Here is a 23,029-nt window from a genome sequence, read left to right on the forward strand (position 1 = left end):
AAAAGCTATGATAGATTCCCACGAAAAGTTTCCCATCGGGTGAATTGTTAAAGCTGTGTTGATCTTCTTACTCTTCTATCTGGTGCCACCAGCTGGTTGCCATCTGTAGCTCAGTATGACGTGTGTCCTCAGCTATTCGGCTGGTACCTTGTTTCCATGCCATTCCACCTCTTTGTCTGACCTTTTTTGCAAATTCTGCTGCACGTGCAAGAAGAAACAATCCGAGTGCATCACTCTACACAAGCATGTGTTTAATTGGTGGTGGCTTGTGTTTGCAGAGGAATGGACTGTGATCATACAATGAGATATATAAATATCAGTCTTTATCAAAGTAACACATTAAGCACAAGTGTTTCATTGCGACAATATGAACAAATTCAACTAGATTGGTGAATTAGTGAGTTTATTTTTCTTTGGTGTGGACCGTACTGCACATATTTTAACACACAAGAGGCTGCAGGACTAGCATTGCTGGTGGGATTGGCCTAATTCTTTTTCAGACCTTCTTAAAATGATTAATCACGTGCTAATGCAGTCAAAGTAAGTAAGCTGGAACCCGATCACTTAACGCTCAACGTGTTCCAAATTAATTAAGTGATTCAAAAAGTCGGGGAGCATCCATCATCTGAGAATTTGGTAGCGCTTATCGTCCAAATGCAGTAAAAGACACACAAAACATAAAATAATATGAAATTAACTGATTTGGAAATCTGTTGTAGATTAGCTATGTTTTTAGACTCTGCTGTGCTTTGAGTAAATTTTTATAGACATGCAAAGTGGTGGAGGAAGTACCACAGTGTGAAAATGCTTAAAGTGAAAGTCTACAGTACAGTATATTGTAATGTTGAAATGTCCCCTGTAAAATCATTGCACTCAAGAAGCTGAAACCATGGACAGTTGAATCATCAAAACATTTGCAATTCTGTTAATCAACTTCATTAGTACATTGACCTCGTTTTTGGCTTGTGTAACTTATAACACAATGCTGTATTTGATAAACTCTTCATGTGTTTTGTGTCAAGAATGATCATTCGTAAAGTCACTTTACGCTGAGTAAAAAGTGCAATATTTCCTTCTGAGTCATGAGGACGGATGATAAATTGCTTTAATATGAAAAGACTGAACTGAAGTTATAAGACTAAAATATGTAACTTTTTTTTAAACTGCGTTTTTCCTGCTTTGAAACAAGGGTTTGAATGGACACGACACGTGTGATGTTTGGGCTCCTGCCACCTGTATACACACACACACACACACACACACACACACACACACACACACACACATGCACACACTAATTGAAAGTTAAGCATGGGGAAGTAAACACAAAGTCATATTTGCCGTAACACACAAACACACACATGAAGCCTGGGAATGTTTCCTTCTGCTGCTGAGGGGACAACGCCATCTGTGACCTTTCACCTACATTGAGACGACGGCCGACGTTTTGGGAGGCTTTTCAGTTAAGTATGTAGCTTAACAACAGTTACGTTTCTTCAAGGGTACTTTTTAGCAAAATATGTCAATTCGGGATGGATGACCATCCTGTGAGTAAAGATCCTGGACCAGGCCCGTCGACCCGCTAATTTAAGCTTGTCATGCTCGGTAGGACATACATTTTTAATGAAGTATCATTACAGTTGACTCAATTTCTAGGTAGATATTTATTACATTACATTTATTCGTTCATTTAATAAACATTTGCTCCAGGGGACGAGTAACAACATGTTTTTCATTGTTCATTGACTGGTTGGTGTTATAACAGTGACTGAGGGGACTGTTTGGATAAGCTGACCTTGAACAAAGATAAGAATCCCACTGCCTGTATTTTCATGGTTTTGGACCAACATGCCTGGGAATGGGTCACATTTCACCATCTTCCTAATACCTTGATTGACGCCTGGGATGACAGCTAAGCGGTGAATGAACACATCACCCGTGCAAAGTGGTTTCAAAAGGCCTTTCCTGCACCTTGCCAACGCAGGGCCAGCGATGAACGGCGAACGCAGAGGCAGAGAGAGCAGCTGTGGGAGCATCGAGGACACCTGGTGCACCTGTGCCCAGGGAGTCTTTCCTTTACAGGTTTGGGCCTCAGTTGACACTGAGATGGTCAATAAAAGCGGTCACCTGAGACAGCACCAATGTTTGGAGAATCAGAAGGCCTATCTCTAATGTAGAAGGACAATAAATAAATGTACATTAACCTTTGTTAAATCAATCTAACAGCTGAAAGCTGCTGGAAAATACCGTCATAGATTTTGCTAGTGGGTAAGTTTGACTAAATAGGTAACAACATTTTGAGCTTTAGAGTTGCTCTATTCAGATCCAGGATAGCCGAGCTAATGCTATGCTAACAACCGCTAGCTGTGGCATAATATTTACCAGATACAAATGTAGGAAAAGTATAAATCTTTTATAAAAAAAAACAATTTTTTGCAAAGATGTAAGTGAATACACACATTTGCCAAAATGTCTACAGAACTATTAATAATTCAGAGTTTCGGGTGATTCATGAGACCATCTTTCCAACACTTGAACACCATGGAAATATTCATCCCTGGGATCATGACTTTGGGGAGAAAATGTAAAATATTTAAGCTGTGCAAATAAGCAAAGGCAAATGTTAAACTCAAACAAATCTAATAAGGATCAAAGTGGTCTCTTAAGTCCACAACATGAAAAATGCATTTCTTCACTTCACAGAATATCAGACGCGCTGCTTTTGAAACTGGTTCCTGTGTAACGGAGCACCGACATATTCAGATATTTTGGATCACGTTTGTGATTTTTATTCATCTTGTGAATCATTTTTACAATAGTTGCTCTTGAGAAAGTGATATGAAAGATGGAGTTGGTTTTAGCGAAATTAATGCACTGAGAGGAATGAATGAGAAACAAATGTAATTTTACGGAGATAAAGAGTGGAGTTTTGTTTGAGCAGGTGACAACTCTCACACCCTCTCCCTCCTCAACACTCTTATACATAAACAAGGGGAGGAGCTAAAGAAATGTGGTCAATAAGTTCATTCGATCTATAAAAGCTCCTCACCACAGAATGAGCTGCACACCTGTATTGACTGTGACTACATGCAGGTGAACAGACCGCAGCCACAACTCTTCCTCCTCAAAGAGGACCTCTCTGTAGTAACCTCACGATCCTCAATAATCTTTGTTGTCTGCAGGTCGTATTAACGAGATGAAAACCATGCAGGTGATTTTCTTGACTCTTCTGGTTGTCTCGGTAACCAGCGCTCAGGTGTTGAAGTCCGGCAAGTGTCCCACACCAGATGTTCAGGCCAACTTTGATGCTTCCAAGGTTGTTACCAACTTCCTTTGCCATTATGTAAATGACAACTTTCCCTGTTCTGCATTAATTCAATGGATTTATTTTTGCGTGAAATTGTGTGTTTCCTCTGCAGTACCTTGAGAAATGGTACGAGATCAAGAAGCTGCCAAACCCCTTCCAAGTAGGCGAGTGCAGCACTGCCCTCTACAGCCTGAAGAGTCCTGGAGTCATCGAGGTCCTCAACAGTGAGCTGCTGTGAGTACATGATGCCCACATTTAACATTTAACAACTCTTGTGTGTACTTAGTTTCAATACCTTTGGAACAACAATGACTTAATTGTTATTCTTGAAACAATGAAATTATTTTATTTTCCATGAACCTACAGGATTTTGTTTGAAGTTCATGAAAACAAATAATCGGGTGAAATTAGATCAGGACATCTAGGTGAGGTGACAGCTTGATTTCCATTTTAGTGACGATGGAACCATTAATTCAGTTGTTGGCACTGCCACGGTCAAGAACTCCTCTGATCCTGCCAAGCTGGAGGTCACCTTCTTTCAAGGTAAATATCGGTAGTTGGTTCAGTATATGTAATATTCCAGCAGGTTTAACTCGTTGTACTCGTCTCTCTCCTCCAGGAACCCCTCCCGGTCCCTACTGGGTGCTGTCCACAGACTACGAGGGTCACTCCCTGGTCTACGGCTGCACTGACTACGTCCTGTTCCACCTCGAGTACTCGTGGATCCTCAGCAGAGAGCCCACTCTGCCCCAGGAGACCGTAGAGAAGCTGGAAGGCATCTTGTCCTCCATCGGAGTCGACGTGAACAAGATGCTCCCCACCAAACAGGACGAGGTTTACTGCAGCGTCATGCACCAGTAAACGGAGATCCTCCCGCTTCAGCCTCTGCAGGACTGAGACGAGGCGACGTGGATCCATGATGTGATGACACACTGCTGTTTGCAGTGTGAGCTGCTTCACACTGTAGATACGTCATGCAAAGTTATTGCAATAAACATGTAAAAGGAAATGCATGCTGCGGTGTTATTTCTTCTTTAGATTCACGGGCCTTATTATATACTACAAAGGGAAATAAATATCAACTCACGTGTCAAGAAATTTAAATTATCAGTGTGAAACAGGTACATTTCCTTTTTTCTGCCTTAGTTTTTCTAATAAATTAAAGTCATTACTACTAATGTGGATCCTTGGGTGTCGGATCTCATTGAAACTGAAATCCCAAATGATAAATAGCTGCAGAGATTACTGTGTAATTTGAAGTTCTTATTAGGGACCGTTTCTCATCCACAAAATAGTGTTAAACAGCAGGTATTGGACTGCACACGACTACATGGTGACAATAAGACAATTTGTCACCAAGCAACAGAAATTCTTCTTTTGAATCAACGTCAAACAAAACACATCTAACACCTTGGAAGACGTAAACACACGTAAACAATGGAAATTAGTATTGATTAGAAGCGTGTTGGCAGTCAGGACATGGAGCCTGTTTACATTTGTTTAGGGTGAAGATAGAGTACAATTATTATTTTTGTAAATAATGTACCTCTATATGCAGCAGCTTTGATTCATTGACATCCATGAAAAGAGGATGCCGTGTGCTGATCAGATTGAAAACCCTCAGCGGCGAGTTTGTGACTTGAGTCTGAAAGACTGAAGAAACTGCACAAAATAATTAGAACCTACACACCAGTAGTTGAGTACATATTTAAATACTGAACACAAGAACAACAAGCGTGACTCACTGTCACAATCCCGTCTCCTTGGGAATGTTTTTCCGCGTATTCAAAACCTTGGAAGACACTCACCTTGTTGTGCCCACGATAAACAAGCTACTTATTATAATTATTACATCACTAGCCTACACTTCATTTCTAAAAACATTGGCTTCATGAAATGATGTTTTTCATTGGTTATTAACTGGTTATAACAGTGACTGAGGGGACTGTGTGGTTAAGCTGACAGTGTTTGATGACGCAATGCAGAAAGCATGTTTAGTGCGCTTTAGATGCGCTTTATTATAATCCAGGATAGCTGAGCTAATGCTAAAAAAGTTACCTGTAGCTTAATGTTAGACCAGAAACGCATGAGTATCAATCTTCCAATCAAACTAGTTTTCTCCAAAAATGTATGTGAATACACACATTTTCCAAAATGTCTGCACTGTCTATAGAACTATTAATAATTAAATGGACACTCATAGTTTCGGGTGATTCATGAGACCTTCTTTCCAACACTTATTTCAATTCCATGCAAATTATCCCTGGGATCGTGACTTTGGGGAAAAAGTCAAATATTTAAGCTATGCCAATACACAAATGCAAATGTTAAACTCCAACAAATTGAATAAGGATCAAAGTGGTCTCTTAAGTCCACAAAATAAAAAATGCATTTCATCTGTACACAGAATATCCGACAGGCTGCTTTTGAAACTGGTTCCTGTGTAAAGGAGCATTGACACATTTAGATGTTATGGATCTTGTTTGAGATTTATATTGGTCTATTGAATCATTTTCACATTTATCTTGTCAGTTTTTTAGGAAAGGTTCCTTTTGAGAACAAGTGATATAGAAAATGGAGTTGGAGTTTTATTGAAATTATTGTACTGAGAGGAATGAATGAGATACAGTAATTCTACAGTGATCAGGAGGGGAGTTTTGTTTGAACAGGTGACAACTCTCTCACTCACTTCCCCCCCTCAACACTTTTACACATAACAGAAGAGGAGGGGCTGAAGAATGCATAGGTTCATTCGATCTATATAAGCTCCTCACCACAGAATGAGCTGCACACCTGTATTGACTGTGACTACATGCAGGTGAACAGACCGCAGCCACAACTCTTCCTCCTCAAAGAGGATCTCTCTGTAGTAACCTCCGGATTCTCAATAATCTTGCTGTTTTTTGTTGTCTGCAGGTCGTATTAACAAGATGAAGGCCATGCAGGTGATTTTCTTGACTCTTCTGGTTGTCCTGGTAACCAGCGCTCAGGTGTCCGAGGAATGTCCCACACCAGATGTTCAGGCCAACTTTGATGTTTCCAAGGTTGTTACCAACTAGCCATTATGTGAGTGACAACTTTCTGCATTAATTCAATGTTTCCTTTGCGTAAAATCCTGTGTTTCCTCTGCAGTACCTCGGTAAGTGGTACGGAATCAAGAAGGTGCAAAACTCCTTCCAGAAAGGAGAGTGCAGCACTGCCCTCTACAGCCTGAAGAGTCCTGGAGTCATCGGGGTCCTCAACAGTGGACTGCTGTGAGTACATGATGCCCACATTTAACATTTCAGGGTGTGAATACAGGTTTTTTTTTTACTGCTTCAACTTAATACCACATTTGAAACTACAATTAGTTTTGACTTTCTTGAAGCAATTGTACTTTCTTGATTCTAGTTCTGGGTATTTACCCTCTGGGTTGTAAGCAGTCATTGTAAATGTACTCATTTCATCTCTCCTTGAAACAATAAATATCAGAGCAAATCAAGTTTTTAATCCTCCATATGAGTGTAATTTCAAAATAAACATCCAGGTGAGGGGATTGTTTCTGCTCGAATTTGATTATTAGATCTGAAACTGATCTTTGACCCTGTTTCAAATTCATGCATGAACAGAATTCTAAGTGAAATAAATATGACAACGGTTTGTTCGTTTCACTTCCTCCTTTTTTAGTGAAGATGGAACCATTAGATCCGCTGTTGCCACTGCGCAGGTCACAAACTCCTCTGAGCCTGCCAAGCTGGAGGTCACCTTCTCTCAAGGTAAATATTTCAGAGAATCTGAGTAGTCCCATGTGTTATATTACAGCGGGTTTCACTCCTAGTCATCCCTCTTCCAGCATCTTCTTCTGCTCCCTACTGGGTGCTGTCCACGGACTACGAGGGCTACTCCCTGGTCTACAGCTGCTCCGACATCAAGTCCGGCAGAGAGTACGCTTGGATCCTCAGCAGAGAGCCCACTCTGCCCCAGGAGACCGTAGAGAAGCTGGAAGGCATCTTGTCCTCCATCGGAGTCGACGTGAACAAGATGCTCCCCACCAAACAGGACGAGGCTTACTGCAGCATCATGCACCAGTAAACAGAGATCCTCCCGCTTCAGCCTCTGCAGGACTGAGACGAGGCGACGCGGATCCATGATGTGACGACACACTGCTGTTTGCAGTGTGAGCTGCTTCACACTGTAGATACGTCATGCAAAGTTATTGCAATAAACATGTAAAAGAAAATGCATGCTGTGGTGTTATTTCTTCTTTAGATTCACAGGACTTATTATATACTACAAAGGGAAATAAATATCAACTCAAGTGTCAAGAAATTTAATTATCAGTGTGAAACAGGCACATTTTCTTTTGTCTGGGATTTCTGCCTTAGTTTTTCTAATGTAAATTAAAGTCATTACTACTAATGTGGATCCTTGGGTGTCAGAACCCATTGAAACTGAAATCCCAAATGATAAATAGCTGCAGAGATTACTGTGTAATTTGAAGTTCTTATTATGGACCGTTTCTCATCCACAAAATAGTGTTAAACAGCAGGTATTGGACTGCACACGACTACATGGTGACAATAAGATAACAAAGTATATAGTCTCTCACCAAGCAACATAAATTCTCCTTTTGTGTCAACAAAACACATCTAAAAACTTGAATCACGTACACAACACAAACAATGGAAATTAGAATTAATAACTGTGTAGGCAGCCAGGACTTGGAGCCTGTTTGCATTTGTTTAGGGTGAAGATAGAGTACAATTATTTTGTAAATAATTTATCTCTCTATGCAGCAGCTTTCAATCATCGTGTCTGGAGAAAAACTTACACACCAACTGGTAACATTTAAATACTGAACACAAGCACAACGACTGTGACTCACACCGCTGTCACTGTAATGAACAAGCTTGTTCCTTTTCATCAATTTAAGCATGTCATGCTCAATTGAACACATATTTCAAGGAAGTTAAAGGGCACATATATTTGATCATTATACGTGATTAAACATTCAGATTGATATTTACATATGTACATTACATTTATTCATTAATCTATGAAGCATTTGCACCATGAAAGGAAGGACATGTTTTTCATTGTTCATTGACTGGTTGGTGTTATAACAGTGACGGAGGGGACTGTTTGGATGAGCTGACCTTGAACAAAGATAAGAATCCCACCGCCTGTATTTTCGTGGTTCTGGTCAAACATGCCTGAGAATGTGTCACACTGAAGGGTCAAAGGTAACTTTGAGATGAAAATCCCCTCTGTTTTGACAAGGCGAGTGTAAAAAAAAAAACGTTGTCAGGCGATAAAGCTGCTGAATTACCTTTCTTTTCTTACCTTTCTTGACTTTTACATTAATCCCAAACAAAACAGTTCAAATGCAGATTAGGTTTCAACCACGATCAATGCACCTGGAGCACTTGTATTTTGTTTAGTATCGGAGGAATGCGAGAAAAAGAGTAAAAAAGAAAAAGCTTTTTAAAAATATTTTTAGGTGATTACAAGCAAGCAGTTATTATTGATTAGCTGTAGTCGACTGGACCATGACTTGGTCAGTTGAAAAGTAGACAGGTACAGCAACCAATATCTGGAGATTGGGAGACTGATAAATTACTGCTAAATTCTCTGTTGTTGGTGATAAAAATCAGAACGGCTCTATCTCCGATGTCCTTGCAAGCAGAACGACTATAAATAAATGTTACGTTATCCTTTGTCATATAAATCTTAACAGCTGAAAGCCGGTGGGAAATACTTTCATTGATTTTCTTGCTGAAGCCTGGAAAATCAATGGGACCTCCATGTTTATCCAGTAAACACAAGGCTAGTGGTGAATTTAACTCATTATGAAGACTTCGAAAGAAGAGGAAGCTGTGATTATGGCTGTGTCTGAAGGTAACAAAAATAGTGGTAATAGAAAGCATGTTGTTTTAGAGAATAGAGTTTCTCTATTCATCCAGGATAGCTGAGCTAATGCTAAGCTAACAACTGCCAGCTGTGCCATAATATTTACCAGACACAAATGTAAGAAAAAAAGTATGAATCTTCGAAATCAAACCAATTTTCTGCAAAGATGTAGTTAAGTGAATACACACATTTTCCAAAATGTCTGCACTGACAGAACTATTAATAATTAAATGGACTTTAAGTTTCTGGTGATTCATGAGACCACTTTTCCAACACTTGCTTGAATGCAAGTTATCCCTGGGATCATGGCTTGAAAAATGTAAAATATTTAAGCGGTGCAAATACACAAAGGCAAATGTTAAACTCCAACAAATCTAATAAGGATCAAAGTGGTCTCTTAAGTCCACAACATGAAAAATGCATTTCTTCAGTTCACGGAATATCGGACAGGCTGCTTTTGAAACTGGTTCCTGTGTAACGGAGCACCGACATATTTAGATGTTTTGGACTTTTTGGGGGAGATGATTGACTAGAATGAATAATAATTCATCTAGTCAATCATTTTCACATTTATCTTTTCATTTTTTGTTAAAGGTTCCTCATGAGAAAAAGTGATTTTATAGAATGGAGTTGGTTTTATTGAAATGAATGAGATACAGATGCATTTCTACAGCGATCAGGAGTTTTGTTTGAACAGGTGACCGCTCTCTCACTCATTCACTTCCCCCCCTCAACACTTTTACACATAACAGTAGAGGGGGGGCTGAAGAATGCATAGGTTCATTCGATCTATATACTGTAAGCTCCTCACCACAGAATGAGCTGCACACCGGTATTGACTGTGACTACATGCAGGTGAACAGACCACAGCCACAACTCTTCCTCCTCAAAGAGGATCTCTCTGTAGTAACCTGCGGATTCTCAATAATCTTGCTGTTTTTTGTTGTCTGCAGGTCGTATTAGCAAGATGAAGGCCATGCAGGTGATTTTCTTGACTCTTCTGGTTGTCCTGGTAACCAGCGCTCAGATGTCCGAGGAATGTCCCACACCAGATGTTCAGGCCAACTTTGATGTTTCCAAGGATGTTACCAACTTCCTTTGCTACTAGCCATTAGGTAAATGACAACTTTCTGCATTAATTCAATGTTTCCTTTGTGTGAAATCCCGTCTTTCCTCTGCAGTACCTGGGTAAGTGGTACGGGATCAAGAGGCTGCAAAACTCCTTCCAGAAAAGCAAGTGCAGCACTGCCCTCTACAGCCTGAAGAGTCCTGGAGTCATCGGGGTCCTCAACAGTGGGCTGCTGTGAGTACATGATGCCACATCGCTTTTGGAACTACAATTACTCCGTTTTCACAGCAAATCGAGTTTTTCATCCTCCAGATGAGTGGAATATCAAAATAAATAAACATCCCTGTGTAGTATACACACATTTGGATACCATATTTATTTAGCTACATTGCACTTTTATTTTTAAATCAGGTGTATTAAATCATCGGTCAAAACCCCTTCACCAAGAACCTACAGGATAACAAACTGACCTTCGTTTTAAATTCATGCATTAAGAGATTTTAGTCTAATTAGAACTTGACATAAAAGTGACAACAGTGATTTCTGTTTGTTTTAGTGACGATGGAAACATCACTTCTGTTGCTGGCACTGCCACGGTCAAGAACACCTCTGAGCCTGCCAAGCTGGAGGTCTCCTTCTCCCAAAGTAAACACTTCAGTCCATCTCAGTAGTTCCTTGTGTCATACTACAGCGGCTTCGATTCTCATACTCGTCTTTTCCTCCAGAGTCTCCTCCTGGTCCCTACTGGGTGCTGTCCACAGACTACGAGGGTCACTCCCTGGTCTACAGCTGCAAGGACACTGGACTTGTCCGCAGGGAGCTGGCGTGGATCCTTGAGCAGAGAGCCCACTCTGGCCGAGGAGACCTCACGGGAGCTGGAAGGCGTCTTGTCCTCGATCGGAATCGACGTGAACAAGATGCTCCCCACCAACCAGAATGCGACTTACTGCAGCGTCATGCACGAGTGAACGGACCGAGGTACCTGGTGCAAACGCACTACGATAAACATGTCAAATGAAATGCATGTTTGCAGTGTTTTTCTTCCTCAGACGCACAGAGAGCTTAATGTGAACTATGAAGGGAAAAATATAATAAAAAATATAAAATAGAAGTAATTTGAATCCTCGGGAGGCAGAAACACACACAAGTCAAAGGTGAAAATTAGCATTAACGAGAGTTGGCAGTGAAGACATGGAGCCTGTTTTGTTTCATTTAGGGTGAAGATCGTAGAAGGAGCACAATTTTCTTACAAAAAAGCCATTCATCTCTATATACAGGGCTTATACATATGAAATGGAAAACTCTGAGGGTCTTCTCTTTACTCAACAGCCAAAAGAATAAACTGCCTCTTTAAAACAATTCTCCTGAAATTTGTTTACAAGGCAAATATATGCGGTAAAAGATACAGTAGATAGTAAACATTGTTGCTGTACATTTCAAAGCTCATCAAATTAGCTGAATTAGCTACTTAAATGAGTTAAACTTGTACTTACAAAAAAAAATAGTATCACTCGGTGCAGATTACTGGACCATCAATCTATTAGAGAACAACCCAAAAGACATTGTAGGAGGCTCACAGGAAAGAGACGAGACCAAAAGCTTTTATTGCTGTGTAAATACGTTTATTGCAGAAGCACAACCCTCAACTCCCCCACACACATGAGTCGAGGCCTTCAGGCATCAACGGGTGCGTCTCAGTCGGTTCACCGGCTCACGGCGCTGCAGTACGCTGCGTCCTGGTTGGTGGTGAGCAGCTTGTCCACTGTGACTTTAATGGAGGCCAGCTCGTTCTGCAGCTCCTTCAGGGTCTCCTCGGGCAGGGTGGGCTTCCTGCTCATGATCCAGGCAAAGTCCACGTGCACCAGCTCGAGGTCGGTGCAGCTGTAGACCAGAGTGTAGTTGTCGTAGTCGGTGGACAGCACCCAGTAAGGAGCGGGGGGAGCGTCTGGAGGGACAGGAGAGTCAAGTTGGACACATTTCGTGGTATAAAGCTGCAGCGTAATGGCAATATCTGCAGGTTTGCAATGAATCCAAGGTTCTTACTCTCAAAGAAGGAGACCAGCAGCTTTGCAGGCTCAGAGGCATCCTTTGCTGTGGCAGAGCCGCTGATGGAGTTTATGGTCCCATTAGCACTAAAAAAAACAAAAGAATTAAAGGGGTCAGCAGCACAAATAAGCTGAAAGAAGCACCTATGCTGCATAATGGCTATATTAAAATTTAGGTCATTTTAATTAAGTACTTTATATACTTTTGTGAGGCTCACTCTACAGAGCAGTATCACCGTGTTGATTAAATAATTGGTTTTTTGTCTGAATAAGCAGTGAAGTCAATGTATCAATGTATCGGAGTGAACAATATAGAGTAGAGTACAAAGTGCAATACTCAATTGAAGTCAAACATTGTATTCCATCGCAGATATTGAGAAAATCAAAAATCATATCCTGGAAGGCATAGCTTGTGCTAATCGGTTTACCAACAGAATTCGACTACTTATTCATTTTGTGTTCTTAAAGAGGGGAGTTCATCGGAGGCCCGTTTAGATGCAGCAGAGTTCTCACAGCAGCTCGCGGTTGAAGACACCAACGACTCCGGGGCTCTGCAGGCTGTAGGTGGCAGTGGAGCACTCGCCGTACTGGAAGGCATGTGGCAGCCGCTGGATTTCATACCACTTACCCAGATACTGCAGGAGCAAGAGCACGACAGTGAGCTGTGGTTGATGAAGAGCTCCAGGTTCTTGAAAATTTAAGCGATATATGTTTTTCTTTGTTTTAAATTCTCTTTTTGGAATTCAAAATAAATCAAAATGAAATAGAAATGATGCCTTGTCTCCAAAGAGCATATCCAGAAGTTAGTTTAGTTTACCCTGGCAGTGTCGAAGTTCTCCTGGACAGCAGGCTGGGGGCATTTTCCTGGTCGGACGACCTGAGCGTTGGCCGCCAGAACGGACAGCAGAGCGAGGGAAATCACCTGGATGGCCTCCATCTTTTCTCCACAACCTGTCGAGAACCAGAAAATACTGTTTGGTCATTCAGATTGAAGGATTTGAGATAAACGGAGTAACCGGAGAAGCAAAAAGGGCAGACTTGCTTACTTGTTTTACCAGCGATGTAGTGAAGTTTCGAGTTTTTTGGTCCTTTTTTATAGATCTCTTTCCAGCTCCTCCTCCATGTTAACTTTTAAACAGGTTATTTTGAGAAAGTGGTGCGAGAAACTGCACCTGTTCCCTTTTTGTGTTTAGACAAGCTTGGGTTCGATAACTGCAGCGCTGCTGTATATAAGAATACGTGGATTGTTAAAGGAGATGTTGCTTAAACTACACAGGAATATACAAAGAATTTATAGTCTCCACACCTTTGTTTTAAATAATACGAATATTTTGTTTTTTCATGATATGATGGGACATTTTTAGATTTTGGCGTTATTACTTAGGTAAAAGATGTGAGCCCTTCTTCCACTGCTGCTTACTGTGATCATTTCCTGAGTGCAATACAACCAGGATCCCAAGGCTTTGTCAGTTATTTCAGGGATGCTTTATCCTAAAGAATCCTAGCCGGGGATCCCACGGTAATCAAGTCCTAAACAAGATTTCCACAGAGTGTAAAAGACGTAATGCTTCTGGGGTTACAGCTTTGGTACAGTGGTCATTCTATGGTGGAGGAACACTGGAGACCATCCGGACAGAAGATTGTTACTGTAACAAGAAAACAGTTGTCTGCGCTCAATTTATATCCAGGCCTGTTTGTGGATGTTAAACCCGCTGTGATCCCTTCCCCTCACAGTGACTCTTTAATGCTGGGTGCAAACAAGACGGACAGAAATCCCTCATAAAAAGCTTACAACGAGCAGGTTCTTTAATTAGCGGTTTAGATGTCCTAATGCGCTGCTCTCTTAATTCCTAAGTCCTTTATTAGTCTCTTTTCAGTAAAAAATGATCAACCCACTTGAGTTTACTCCACAAACGCACGTTTTTTTCACTATGTGTTTACGCATTGTGAACTTGTTGTTGTGTTGACGTTTTTATAAGATGTTTAGAAAGTTTTAGGACGTGCTGTAACAATTAGACCGATTAAAAATATGCACATTTTTATTATTGTTTATCGTTTTCCTCCGTGACAAAATATGAAACACACACATGAAGAAGCAGCGGATCTCAGTGAAATGTCACAGGCGACTGACGCTGCTCAATAAAGCTCATGGCAGGGTCGCCGTTACCAGTTCTGTGCAACGCAAAGACATCCCTCCACTAATATCACCAGGTCCCGTCTGCAGAGAACAAAGAGGAGGAGGCACCTGATCGGGGTGACCGAAGAGACCCGGAAAGGTCACCTCACGTGTCCGTGTGGCGTTGCTGCAGCAGAGGCCTGAATGTGGCGTCCGGTAATGTACTGTTGTGTTGTCATGAGCAATCTCCTGGCTCGCCTTGGACCTCTTTAACACCAGGGCACCTCTCCACGGTCTGTCAGACGCGGAGCTGCAGAATAATGAGCTGCACTTTACTCGTCATCGGGAGACAATGCGAGGGAACGCGACGAGTGCAGATCTCGGCCCCGACGCGCCACAATTTGGTTCAAGGTGACGGAAAGGAAGAAGAACAAGGACGAGGATGAGGAAGACTGTCAGAGGAACAGGACGCATGCATAAAGGAGCAGATGTTCGAAGCTTTTGGGACCGTCCGTTAACGCCCCCCCGAACCACTTATCGGCAGCGTTTCAAAGAGTCATCGCACTGTTTTCATGACATGTAGAGAATGCATTACGTTATCAGATTATTAAAATGTCACTAAGCTGCTAGTAGAACACATATTAGCACACAAAACTGCATTAGTAATCAGTAATCTGTAATCTGATTAGCAATAAACTCAAAGTACCACTGAGGCTACTGGGAATGTTTATCAGGATTTTGGTCACAAACCGTAGTTCTTTCAGTATATTTGCTGATGGACGAGCTATTAAAAGAGCAGATATTGAATAGTGCTCTACCAAAGATAAGTAATTACAATCAAATATTATATATATATGTAGATATACTGTATATATGCATATACACTATATTTTTATCTATCTATTAATAGATGGATAAATATATGTGCGTGCAATATTTAGGACTCTGAGCTCAAACCATCCACTTTATTTCATAGAAATGGTGGGGGGTTTACATTCTGTGCTCTTTTTTGTCATGTGTCCATTCTGACTGTCACCGAGTCTTGCAACATGTCTTCAACCTTCATGTGGAAAATAATACAAACACCTGCATTTCAGTCCGTCTTCTTCAGTGACCACACAGCTCGATTAACCTAAACGCGTGTGTGTGATTAACAACACAGGCGATCCCGGAGCTCCCAGTATGACTCATCTCCCCGGGAGGCCTAAACACGACACTGCCCCCTCCTTTAGATCATGTCTGCTGTTAAGCAAAATGACCTCTCAGCCCACCAACTGTGCACACCTTTCTGCCCAGCCCGGCATTAAAGAAAAAAAGACATCGGGGGCCCTGCTGTAAGCGCTTGGTGAGCACAAACTGTCAGATTAAGGGGTCTGAGAGGATCATCCGGCCATCATTCAGTCGGATTTCTAGCAAATTACCACCAAGCAAGGTTTGGGTCTACCCCCTTGGCACCCCCCCCCCCCACCCCCGGGGGGGCGCGCAGTGCTTCTGACACCCAGGCTAGACATGTGATGAAAAAACAAAACAAAAACAAGACTGATCAGTCGGCGTGTGTTAAACGTCTGCACCCGGCATCATGCGCCTTCTCTGCATGGGGCCAGCAGAGCAGCTAAGAAGGGGTTGAACATTTTACCACTGGAAAAGGAAGCCGAGCATTTAGGTGTCTTAACCGTGCTCTAAAGTGCTAACAAGGGATTAGTGAGGTAAACGTCGAAAGAGGTTTAACACGCGCGCTTACGACCAGCGCTGCTTCAGTAATTACACATCAGCGGCAAAGGGCTGCAAGCAGTTGGACGGGGAGATCATAGTGATGTCAGGACAGGGGGGGGGTGGAGTGGGGGCTTACCGAAGGAGATAAGGCCATCTAATGGAGATGAAATGAATCGGTATTTAAAAGGTCTTTTTTAGTTAAGGCAGTTAGCCGGCAGCAGTAGGCTGGTTAGTGGGAGGCCGTTTACAGTCAGAGACGTGAGAGACGAGCTCAGCAAACACGTCTCTCTTTGTGCTTCTCCTTTTCCATTTGGGTTTCGGACAGAAAACCGGTTCCACGCTCTGCTCGTTGGTGTGAAGTTGAAGGTAAGTCAAAGTCCATTAAAACGGCCGTTGAATATTTGCTTCTATTTTATTTTATTTTTCTGTTTTTGAGGGTTGATTTTTTTTAGGTTGTATTTTTGCTGTTGTATTTCACATTTACAGTTGTTCTTGTAAAAGCATCAAAACTTTTTTTATTCCAGAGTAAGCAATATAAATCTGATGCCTCATGTAAATGTATGTATATATTAAATATAACCATAATAACTTTGAAACATGAACAGTATTGAATATTTTAATGTAGTAAAAAACAGCAAAACTTCAATAGCAAATATGTGAGCACTAAACTGAATAAAAGCCCACTGATCCGTCAGTAGGTGATTAATATAAAGGCCAGTGATTAGAGAACGGCTCCGAAATCTGTATTATTAACCTAATCATTAGTCCACATTATGTAAATAGAGCTTATTGAAAAGAAAATGGAGCTAATGGAATTAGCTTTTGCTTCTTATTATTATTCTTCTTATACGGTGATGGTTTTGGGTCCACAATAAATTCCATGTTATTATTGATATTATTTTAATATGGTACTTTCGATCAGCCGTTGCAATACTTTTCCACGCGAGATCTTCACACCACGACTAATTCTCAAATCAATACAACATTCAGCTCGCCGCTCCTCTCTAAATCCAAACTGCTTATTGTAACCGACGGGACACGCGATCGCTTCAGCATGTTGTGTAAAAGGGGGATTAAGAAGGACCAGACAATTATTCTGTCTGATATGACCTCCTCGGGGGCCTCCATCTATACGTTGTCAGCAATTTTTCCCTTTAATTCATTCTTGTAATGAGATTAAGCGGGCAACAGAAAATCCAAGGAGTCCAATCCCCGGATTTGGCAGCTGGGGTGTTGCCTGCGTTTGTTGAGGAAATGAGGGCCACGAGTTCTTAGAGCTCACCTGTAATGACACTTTCTCTCACAAAACGCTGCTTGAAACCCATCGAGAAAAATTGAGCACGGTTTGAAGACGTGTTACTCCGTTATTTTGTGATGTTGACAACTTTGATTAAAAGATGTGAGACAAAACTTAATCAGTGTGTTTGCGGTGACCAAACAAAGGATTCGAGTCACAGAGCAAAGCCGCAGGTCAATAGTTTTCCTTGGTTTAAAAACTAAACAAAAAACACACAAATCATTTCCGGCAAACTGAAGGTTTTGTTTCATCCGGGTCAGAAGATTTGTTTTGGATTTTGGAAACATTCAGAAAAAGTTTTTCCAATATCACTGCATGTATTGACTCGTTGGGGAAACTAGCAGACATTAACATTTAATGCAAATACATAAGGAGACGGAATCTGGTGCCATGTTCCCCTCAATGAAGCAACAGCCATTAACAGATGGAAATACTAGTTTCTGACTTCTGCAGAAACTCAGGCATCAAACGTATGTTTCTTGGTTTCCATTTTTCTATCAATATTGAGTTGGTTAGTGTGTAAAAAAAAGCTGGAAAAAAATGTAAAATGTTTTACAATTTCAGATATAAAAAGGGTAAATCATTAAGAATGGGGAGGCGATAATGCATTACACAATGTCCTGAGCCTCGGAGCTTAGTGCCCACTTGGGAATTACCGAGGCGTAAATGTTGAAATACATTTCTTCTCATTTGCTGATGTAACGACGGAGAAGTAGGTGAAGGCAGGGTGTGTTTACGCGACACATAACTTCACATAAACCGATTGCATCCCCATATTTATCCCCAAGGTGTTTTTAGGACATCCTGGGAGCTAATGGGGGCTAATAGGCTTAGCACTTAGGGTGTATTGTCAGGGATGCTTACAGGCAAGGTTTGCAGAGGGTAAAACTCTAAACGTGCGGATTACCTCCAACACATCCCTTTAAAGTGCTGTATAGCCAGGACTTAGCTAATAGGATCCTGGGGGGGGGGGTGGCAGGGGCCTCGGGAGGGTAGGTATGGGGGTTGGGCGGGGCGGGCCCGGGGCAGGTCAGCAGATGTAGCTGGCAGACTGTTGCAGGTCTAAGAGGCGGATTACAGCCCTCAGATTAAATGGGCTTCAGAGGGAACTTGAGGGACTGTGGGTAAAGCTGAAGGCCTCGGGGCAAGTCTTATGATGGCATTTCTCTTGGGGGAGGGGGGCGGCAGAGCAGAGAGATCACTATAAACTAATATAATATGAAGAGGCAGGGGGGGGGTTGGGGTGGAGTGACCTTCTGTGCAGACTCAGATTTAACTAGCAATCAGCATATTGCACACCCTGGTCCTGGATTAGCAGAGCTGGATTATTGCGCTGAGGTTTACAGTATCATATTTTGTAATGGGATTTCTGCAGTGTAAAAGGCTAATTGGAGGTGTCTAAGTCGATTGTGCTTGTTTACACAAGCCGCCGGCTCAGGCAGAAACAGTATGGCCATTTGGAGCGCTTATGTGCTTCTGCCAGTGTTCTTCTATTACTACACTTACTCGGAATGGATGTTCTGGGAGGGATGAAAAGAAAATCTTCCAAATAATGACAAAATCTACTTTTCTCCACCATTTTGGCGGGTAGCCTTGAGGTTGGGATTTGGAATTAGGTGTTAAACTTAAGTTTAGGATTACTTCACGGTGAGCGTAAGGGTTAAAGTTGGTTAAAGATTAATGCTTAATGCAAGGCTGGAGGTAAGGAAAGGTGAGAGGAAGGATCGAAGGTTAGGGAATGAATTTGTGTATGTGGTTAGATCCCATATTAGTAGTTTATTAAACTCCTCTATTAATCCGTTTAATTATATAGTCTACATAAAATGACTAGTATATATTATGTCAGTCTGCTGTAGCTACAGACGTCAAAGCCAACACAGTCCTCATTTTGCCAAAAATACGTTGGATTGGTAGAGTCTGTTTTTTAATTTATATATATAGAGATTTTGATTCCTGAGGAAAATGACATGATCGCACACTTACCATAACTCTTTAAAAACAGATATTTGCTGCCTCCTTGTGGCAGTAGTGAAATAATACAAAATGTCTACATTATCCCTATTTAATTTTCTATGATGGTATAGTTTAAAGCTATACGTTGCTATACATAATGCAATATGTTGTTAGTCAGAGTAATACTCACATGTTGCATCTTCTTTTCAACAGCATTCAGGTGGAGGTCAAAGGCCGTGTGTCATGACCCCACGAGAGCAGCTGAGGAAGATGACGGCGCTGGGAGAGCAAGGGGCTTTGGATGAGAAGCATTGGTACCGTCTGGTCAACGGGATGTCAGCTGGAGGTAAGAAATAGAAAAATAACAAGGAAGAGACGCCATGTCGTCAAATAAAATATGAATAGAAGTTTTTTGCCAAATCATCACGGTTAGGAATAGGTGCAGAACATTTTTTGACTGCCAGGTATTGATTTCCGTGGACTGTTACTGCAGTCTCCAGATTTCACAGTCGGTGCACGGTGTTCAGCTCTACCTGACCTGCACTGACCTTTTTTTTTTTCTTTTCTTGCAGAGCTGAGGCAGAGGCAAGAGATGATAATGAGGAACCAGATGGCCATGGCGCCGCAGATCCTCTCCCAGGGGCAGCAGAGGTTACAAGGGGTCCCGGCACAGTTCGAGCCTCGCTTCATGGAGAGGTCTGTACCTGAATAAACACTCACTACTCGAAAGCGTATATAGCTCTCTGGGGAAGGGCATAAATACTTAAAAAGAAATATCTGATGCAAAAAAACAGCTCTTTATATAATGTCTTGACAGTTTATTTTAATCCTTTTCCCTCATCAGAGAGATGGTTCCCCCCTCCGAGATGGTAGCGTCCGACGGCAGACAAATGCACATGAGCCCTCACCTTGGGCCGCCTCTGCCCCCCCATGCCAACATGCTTCCTGGGAGACCATTCCCTGGAGCAGGTGAGCATGGCTCAATTCAGTTGTCTTGCCTGAGAGAATTTCCAGTATCTCCGTATGTCTTAAGAACAAGAGTAACAGCTGGTCTGCCTTTTTGTTTCTCCCAGCCGGCTACGGCTTCTTGCCCTCGGAGCCCATGGAAACAGTTGCCCGGCGACAGGAGTTCATTCACAAGCAAAACATAGCCAGGTAGCGCATGCAGAGAGTCATCAGCATCTCACAGACACATTCCACCAGCACGCAAGATGAGACACACACAGACAGTGTGAAAATGTGGCTGCATCGCTATTGTTGCATAAACATGTCAAACATTATTGTGTTCTCCTGGTCAGAATGGAGATGAATGCCATCCTGCACCAGAAGGAGCTGGAGAACGCCCACCAAAAGGGGCTCATGGGAATGGACAATCCCATGGCGTACTCCTCCAACCCGATGGCGTTCAGAGGCCGCCAGCGCATGCCGGATGGCCACGACGTCTTCGTCCACCGTCCCACCATGGACGACCTGCACTCCAACAGCATCCTGATGTCGGCCAGCCCTTACCCGCCAATCAGCACGCTGCACAGAGAGCGGGGGCGCAGGGCCGGCAGGAGGCCCAACGTCAGCAAGGGCGCGGAGAGCCACGTGTCCCACCTGAAGGGCCAAACGGAAGACAAGGGGGTGGAGCAGAGCCCGGGAGCCGCGTCGGGGGAGGAGAAAGAGGCCGAGGCAAAGGGGGACATGGGAGAGGAGTGTCCCGCCAGCAAGCCGCACCACCAAGCCAAGGTGGACTCTGAACTCCCCGCCGGAAGCAGGAAGAACTACAAAGAGGGGGAGGCGGGTCTACGCAAAGCCTGCGTGAACAGTCAGGATGGGTCGGAGGTGGCCAGCAGCGGTGCCAATGATAAAGACCTGTCCAACCAATGCTCGGCTTTCCAGGAGAAATTCATGTATCCCTCGACGGGCGGAGCGCTGACGGGGATGCCTTACATGTTCCCAGTCCCAGGAAACGGTTTCCTTCCCCCTGGTAGGTTTGCAGGAGACGGGTCACAACGCGTCATTTTACCACATCAAATGAAGTGTTACAGCGTACCAACAAAGATGTACGCCGTTGTTTTTCATCAGGTCCACCCAGTCTCTTTCTCAACAATGACGAGGCGTCCGAAGACATAAGGAAGTGGACAGTGAATGATGTGTACAACTTTATCAACAGCGTACCCACTTGTTCAGAATATGCCCAGGTGGGTTTTTGCGGCCTTTTGTTTGTCTTTACTCTTTTTGTTGCGTCTTTGTTGCGCTCATGTTTTGTCAACTTCACTCTGCAGATGTTCAAAGACCACATGATTGATGGGGAGACTCTGCCCCTCCTGTCAGAGGAGCACCTGCTGGACACGCTGGGACTCAAACTGGGACCAGCTCTTAAGATCCGCTCACAGGTAAGAAACACAAATTCTGACTGAGCTCAACGATGGGATGTGTGTCACTTTGAAATACATCTTTCATCATCATTTGATTTGGGTAAGAATAAAACTGCACATGCAATAGATTGCAAAAGCGTAGATAAGACATAAGTAGCTATTATGAAAGAGCAATATGCAGCCACTAAAGGGAACTAAACTACCGGTCATTTAGTTTAGAACTCCATTGCTTTTATTACTGTGACATTTTAAAATGTGAAATCTACCTATGGAGGAACATCCCACTGCATCTCCCTCACATACTTGTCACTCACCGTTGCCTTGGTATCCGACGCTTTTGCAAAGACTAAAATGTCGACTCTCTTCATTTCTCCACAGGTGTCCAGGCGTCTGGGAAACATGGTGTACATGATGAACCTTCCACTCTCCACCTCCACACTGCAGGCCACTGCTGAGAAGCCCGCAGACCGCTCATCGGAGATTGGCTCACCTGTGAACTGCAACAGTGAGGAGATGATGGCGAGCCCAAGGGACCCTGACATCCTCAAGTCAACTGAGCACCTACACGACACAGAAAACAATTCCCCTCCATCAGCCAGCAGTGAGACGGCCTGATCAGAACTGATCTTGTGGACCTCACCGAGCCCTATCTGACTGCCACAGTCCTGGATCTGTTTACATTTTGATTAACTGCATTAAAGATACTTCTTTTCAATGCAGGGGTTCCCACTTGTGCCAGGTATATGCTAAATATGTTTATTTTATATATAAATGTTCTTATATTTTTAACAACCACAGTGGAGTGAAATTGATGTGAGAATTGTGAGATAAGAAGATGGTCCAATTATATTTTGCTTTTCCTTTTTTACGGTACTAGTTTTAAACTTTCTTATTTTTCAAGCTGCTAAGCTCCATTTCTCCAGTAGAGTATCATAAGAACCACAAAAATAATATGGGAATGATTAAACTAATATTTAAGTGAGATACATTTGTATGTTTGATATGCTTTCGCATTTGTTGGATTGTAAATAAAGCTTTTTTTCTACCTAGTAAATATTGTAACGAATAATTAAATATCAACAATCAATATTAAGAGTTTCTTTTTTTTGCTTTTAAACCTTTATGAAAGAGAATTTTTCAACGCTGTGCACGAAGCAAAATAACACACAATAGAATTTAATTTAATTTAAAATAAGAAAAAAACTTCAAGAATTCAAGATTAAGGATTGACATTTGTTACAGAATATTAAGCATATTATATTATTAATATTAAATAT

General features: G+C 42.2%; 4 protein-coding genes and 1 pseudogene across 5 annotated transcripts; 4 read left to right on the forward strand and 1 right to left on the reverse strand.

Annotated features, from left to right (window-relative positions):
- Positions 1-1,374: 1,374 nt before the first annotated feature.
- Positions 1,375-4,359, forward strand: LOC119209718 (apolipoprotein D-like). 2 transcript variants are annotated; one of them, XM_062557729.1, is made up of 5 exons: positions 1,375-1,467; positions 3,183-3,316; positions 3,420-3,541; positions 3,762-3,850; positions 3,927-4,359. In XM_062557729.1, the coding sequence occupies exons 2-5, from the start codon at positions 3,197-3,199 to the stop codon at positions 4,166-4,168; spliced, it is 573 nt and encodes a 190-aa protein (XP_062413713.1). In that variant the 5' UTR covers positions 1,375-1,467; positions 3,183-3,196; the 3' UTR covers positions 4,169-4,359. The 2 variants fall into 2 exon arrangements, with proteins under 2 accessions (XP_062413713.1, XP_037315127.2); XM_037459230.2 differs by lacking the exon at positions 1,375-1,467 and adding an exon at positions 3,039-3,093.
- A 1,805-nt stretch (positions 4,360-6,164) lies between these two features.
- LOC134102860 (apolipoprotein D-like) lies at positions 6,165-7,524 on the forward strand. Its single transcript, XM_062557895.1, has 4 exons — positions 6,165-6,351; positions 6,440-6,561; positions 6,974-7,062; positions 7,140-7,524. Exons 1-4 carry the CDS (start codon positions 6,238-6,240, stop codon positions 7,376-7,378), a joined length of 564 nt encoding a protein of 187 aa, XP_062413879.1. The 5' UTR covers positions 6,165-6,237; the 3' UTR covers positions 7,379-7,524.
- Positions 7,525-9,072: 1,548 nt separating this feature from the next.
- LOC119209716 (apolipoprotein D-like) lies at positions 9,073-11,366 on the forward strand (annotated as a pseudogene).
- A 133-nt stretch (positions 11,367-11,499) lies between these two features.
- Positions 11,500-13,422, reverse strand: LOC119209717 (apolipoprotein D-like). Its single transcript, XM_037459229.2, has 5 exons — positions 13,349-13,422; positions 13,128-13,261; positions 12,824-12,945; positions 12,309-12,397; positions 11,500-12,210 (listed from the first exon to the last, which is right to left on the reverse strand). Exons 2-5 carry the CDS (start codon positions 13,245-13,247, stop codon positions 11,969-11,971), a joined length of 573 nt encoding a protein of 190 aa, XP_037315126.1. The 5' UTR covers positions 13,248-13,261; positions 13,349-13,422; the 3' UTR covers positions 11,500-11,968.
- A 2,938-nt stretch (positions 13,423-16,360) lies between these two features.
- Positions 16,361-22,693, forward strand: samd7 (sterile alpha motif domain containing 7). Its single transcript, XM_037458897.2, has 9 exons — positions 16,361-16,505; positions 19,603-19,735; positions 19,962-20,085; positions 20,234-20,358; positions 20,463-20,544; positions 20,688-21,361; positions 21,460-21,575; positions 21,660-21,770; positions 22,131-22,693. Exons 2-9 carry the CDS (start codon positions 19,633-19,635, stop codon positions 22,365-22,367), a joined length of 1,572 nt encoding a protein of 523 aa, XP_037314794.2. The 5' UTR covers positions 16,361-16,505; positions 19,603-19,632; the 3' UTR covers positions 22,368-22,693.
- The last annotated feature ends 336 nt before the right edge of the window (positions 22,694-23,029 follow it).

This window comes from Pungitius pungitius, chromosome 15 (assembly GCF_949316345.1).
Source record: "Pungitius pungitius chromosome 15, fPunPun2.1, whole genome shotgun sequence".
Lineage (NCBI taxonomy): Eukaryota > Metazoa > Chordata > Actinopteri > Perciformes > Gasterosteidae > Pungitius > Pungitius pungitius.

What these genes read in the sequence shown, in the direction of transcription:
- LOC119209718 (XM_062557729.1), top strand. Translation starts at nt 3,197, where the DNA reads ATGAAAACCATGCAGGTGATTTTCTTGACTCTTCTGGTTGTCTCGGTA. An exon ending in CCAACTTTGATGCTTCCAAG is followed by an intron (nt 3,317 to 3,419) that starts GTTGTTACCAAC and finishes TTTCCTCTGCAG; the next exon opens with TACCTTGAGAAATGGTACGA. An exon ending in GTCCTCAACAGTGAGCTGCT is followed by an intron (nt 3,542 to 3,761) that starts GTGAGTACATGA and finishes TTTCCATTTTAG; the next exon opens with TGACGATGGAACCATTAATT.
- LOC134102860 (XM_062557895.1), top strand. Translation starts at nt 6,238, where the DNA reads ATGAAGGCCATGCAGGTGATTTTCTTGACTCTTCTGGTTGTCCTGGTA. An exon ending in CCAACTTTGATGTTTCCAAG is followed by an intron (nt 6,352 to 6,439) that starts GTTGTTACCAAC and finishes TTTCCTCTGCAG; the next exon opens with TACCTCGGTAAGTGGTACGG. An exon ending in GTCCTCAACAGTGGACTGCT is followed by an intron (nt 6,562 to 6,973) that starts GTGAGTACATGA and finishes CTCCTTTTTTAG; the next exon opens with TGAAGATGGAACCATTAGAT.
- LOC119209717 (XM_037459229.2), bottom strand. Translation starts at nt 13,247, where the DNA reads ATGGAGGCCATCCAGGTGATTTCCCTCGCTCTGCTGTCCGTTCTGGCG. An exon ending in AGAACTTCGACACTGCCAGG is followed by an intron (nt 12,946 to 13,127) that starts GTAAACTAAACT and finishes TTGCTCCTGCAG; the next exon opens with TATCTGGGTAAGTGGTATGA. An exon ending in GCTGGTCTCCTTCTTTGAGA is followed by an intron (nt 12,211 to 12,308) that starts GTAAGAACCTTG and finishes CTGTCCCTCCAG; the next exon opens with ACGCTCCCCCCGCTCCTTAC.
- samd7 (XM_037458897.2), top strand. Translation starts at nt 19,633, where the DNA reads ATGACCCCACGAGAGCAGCTGAGGAAGATGACGGCGCTGGGAGAGCAA. An exon ending in CACAAGCAAAACATAGCCAG is followed by an intron (nt 20,545 to 20,687) that starts GTAGCGCATGCA and finishes TCTCCTGGTCAG; the next exon opens with AATGGAGATGAATGCCATCC. An exon ending in CTCTTAAGATCCGCTCACAG is followed by an intron (nt 21,771 to 22,130) that starts GTAAGAAACACA and finishes ATTTCTCCACAG; the next exon opens with GTGTCCAGGCGTCTGGGAAA.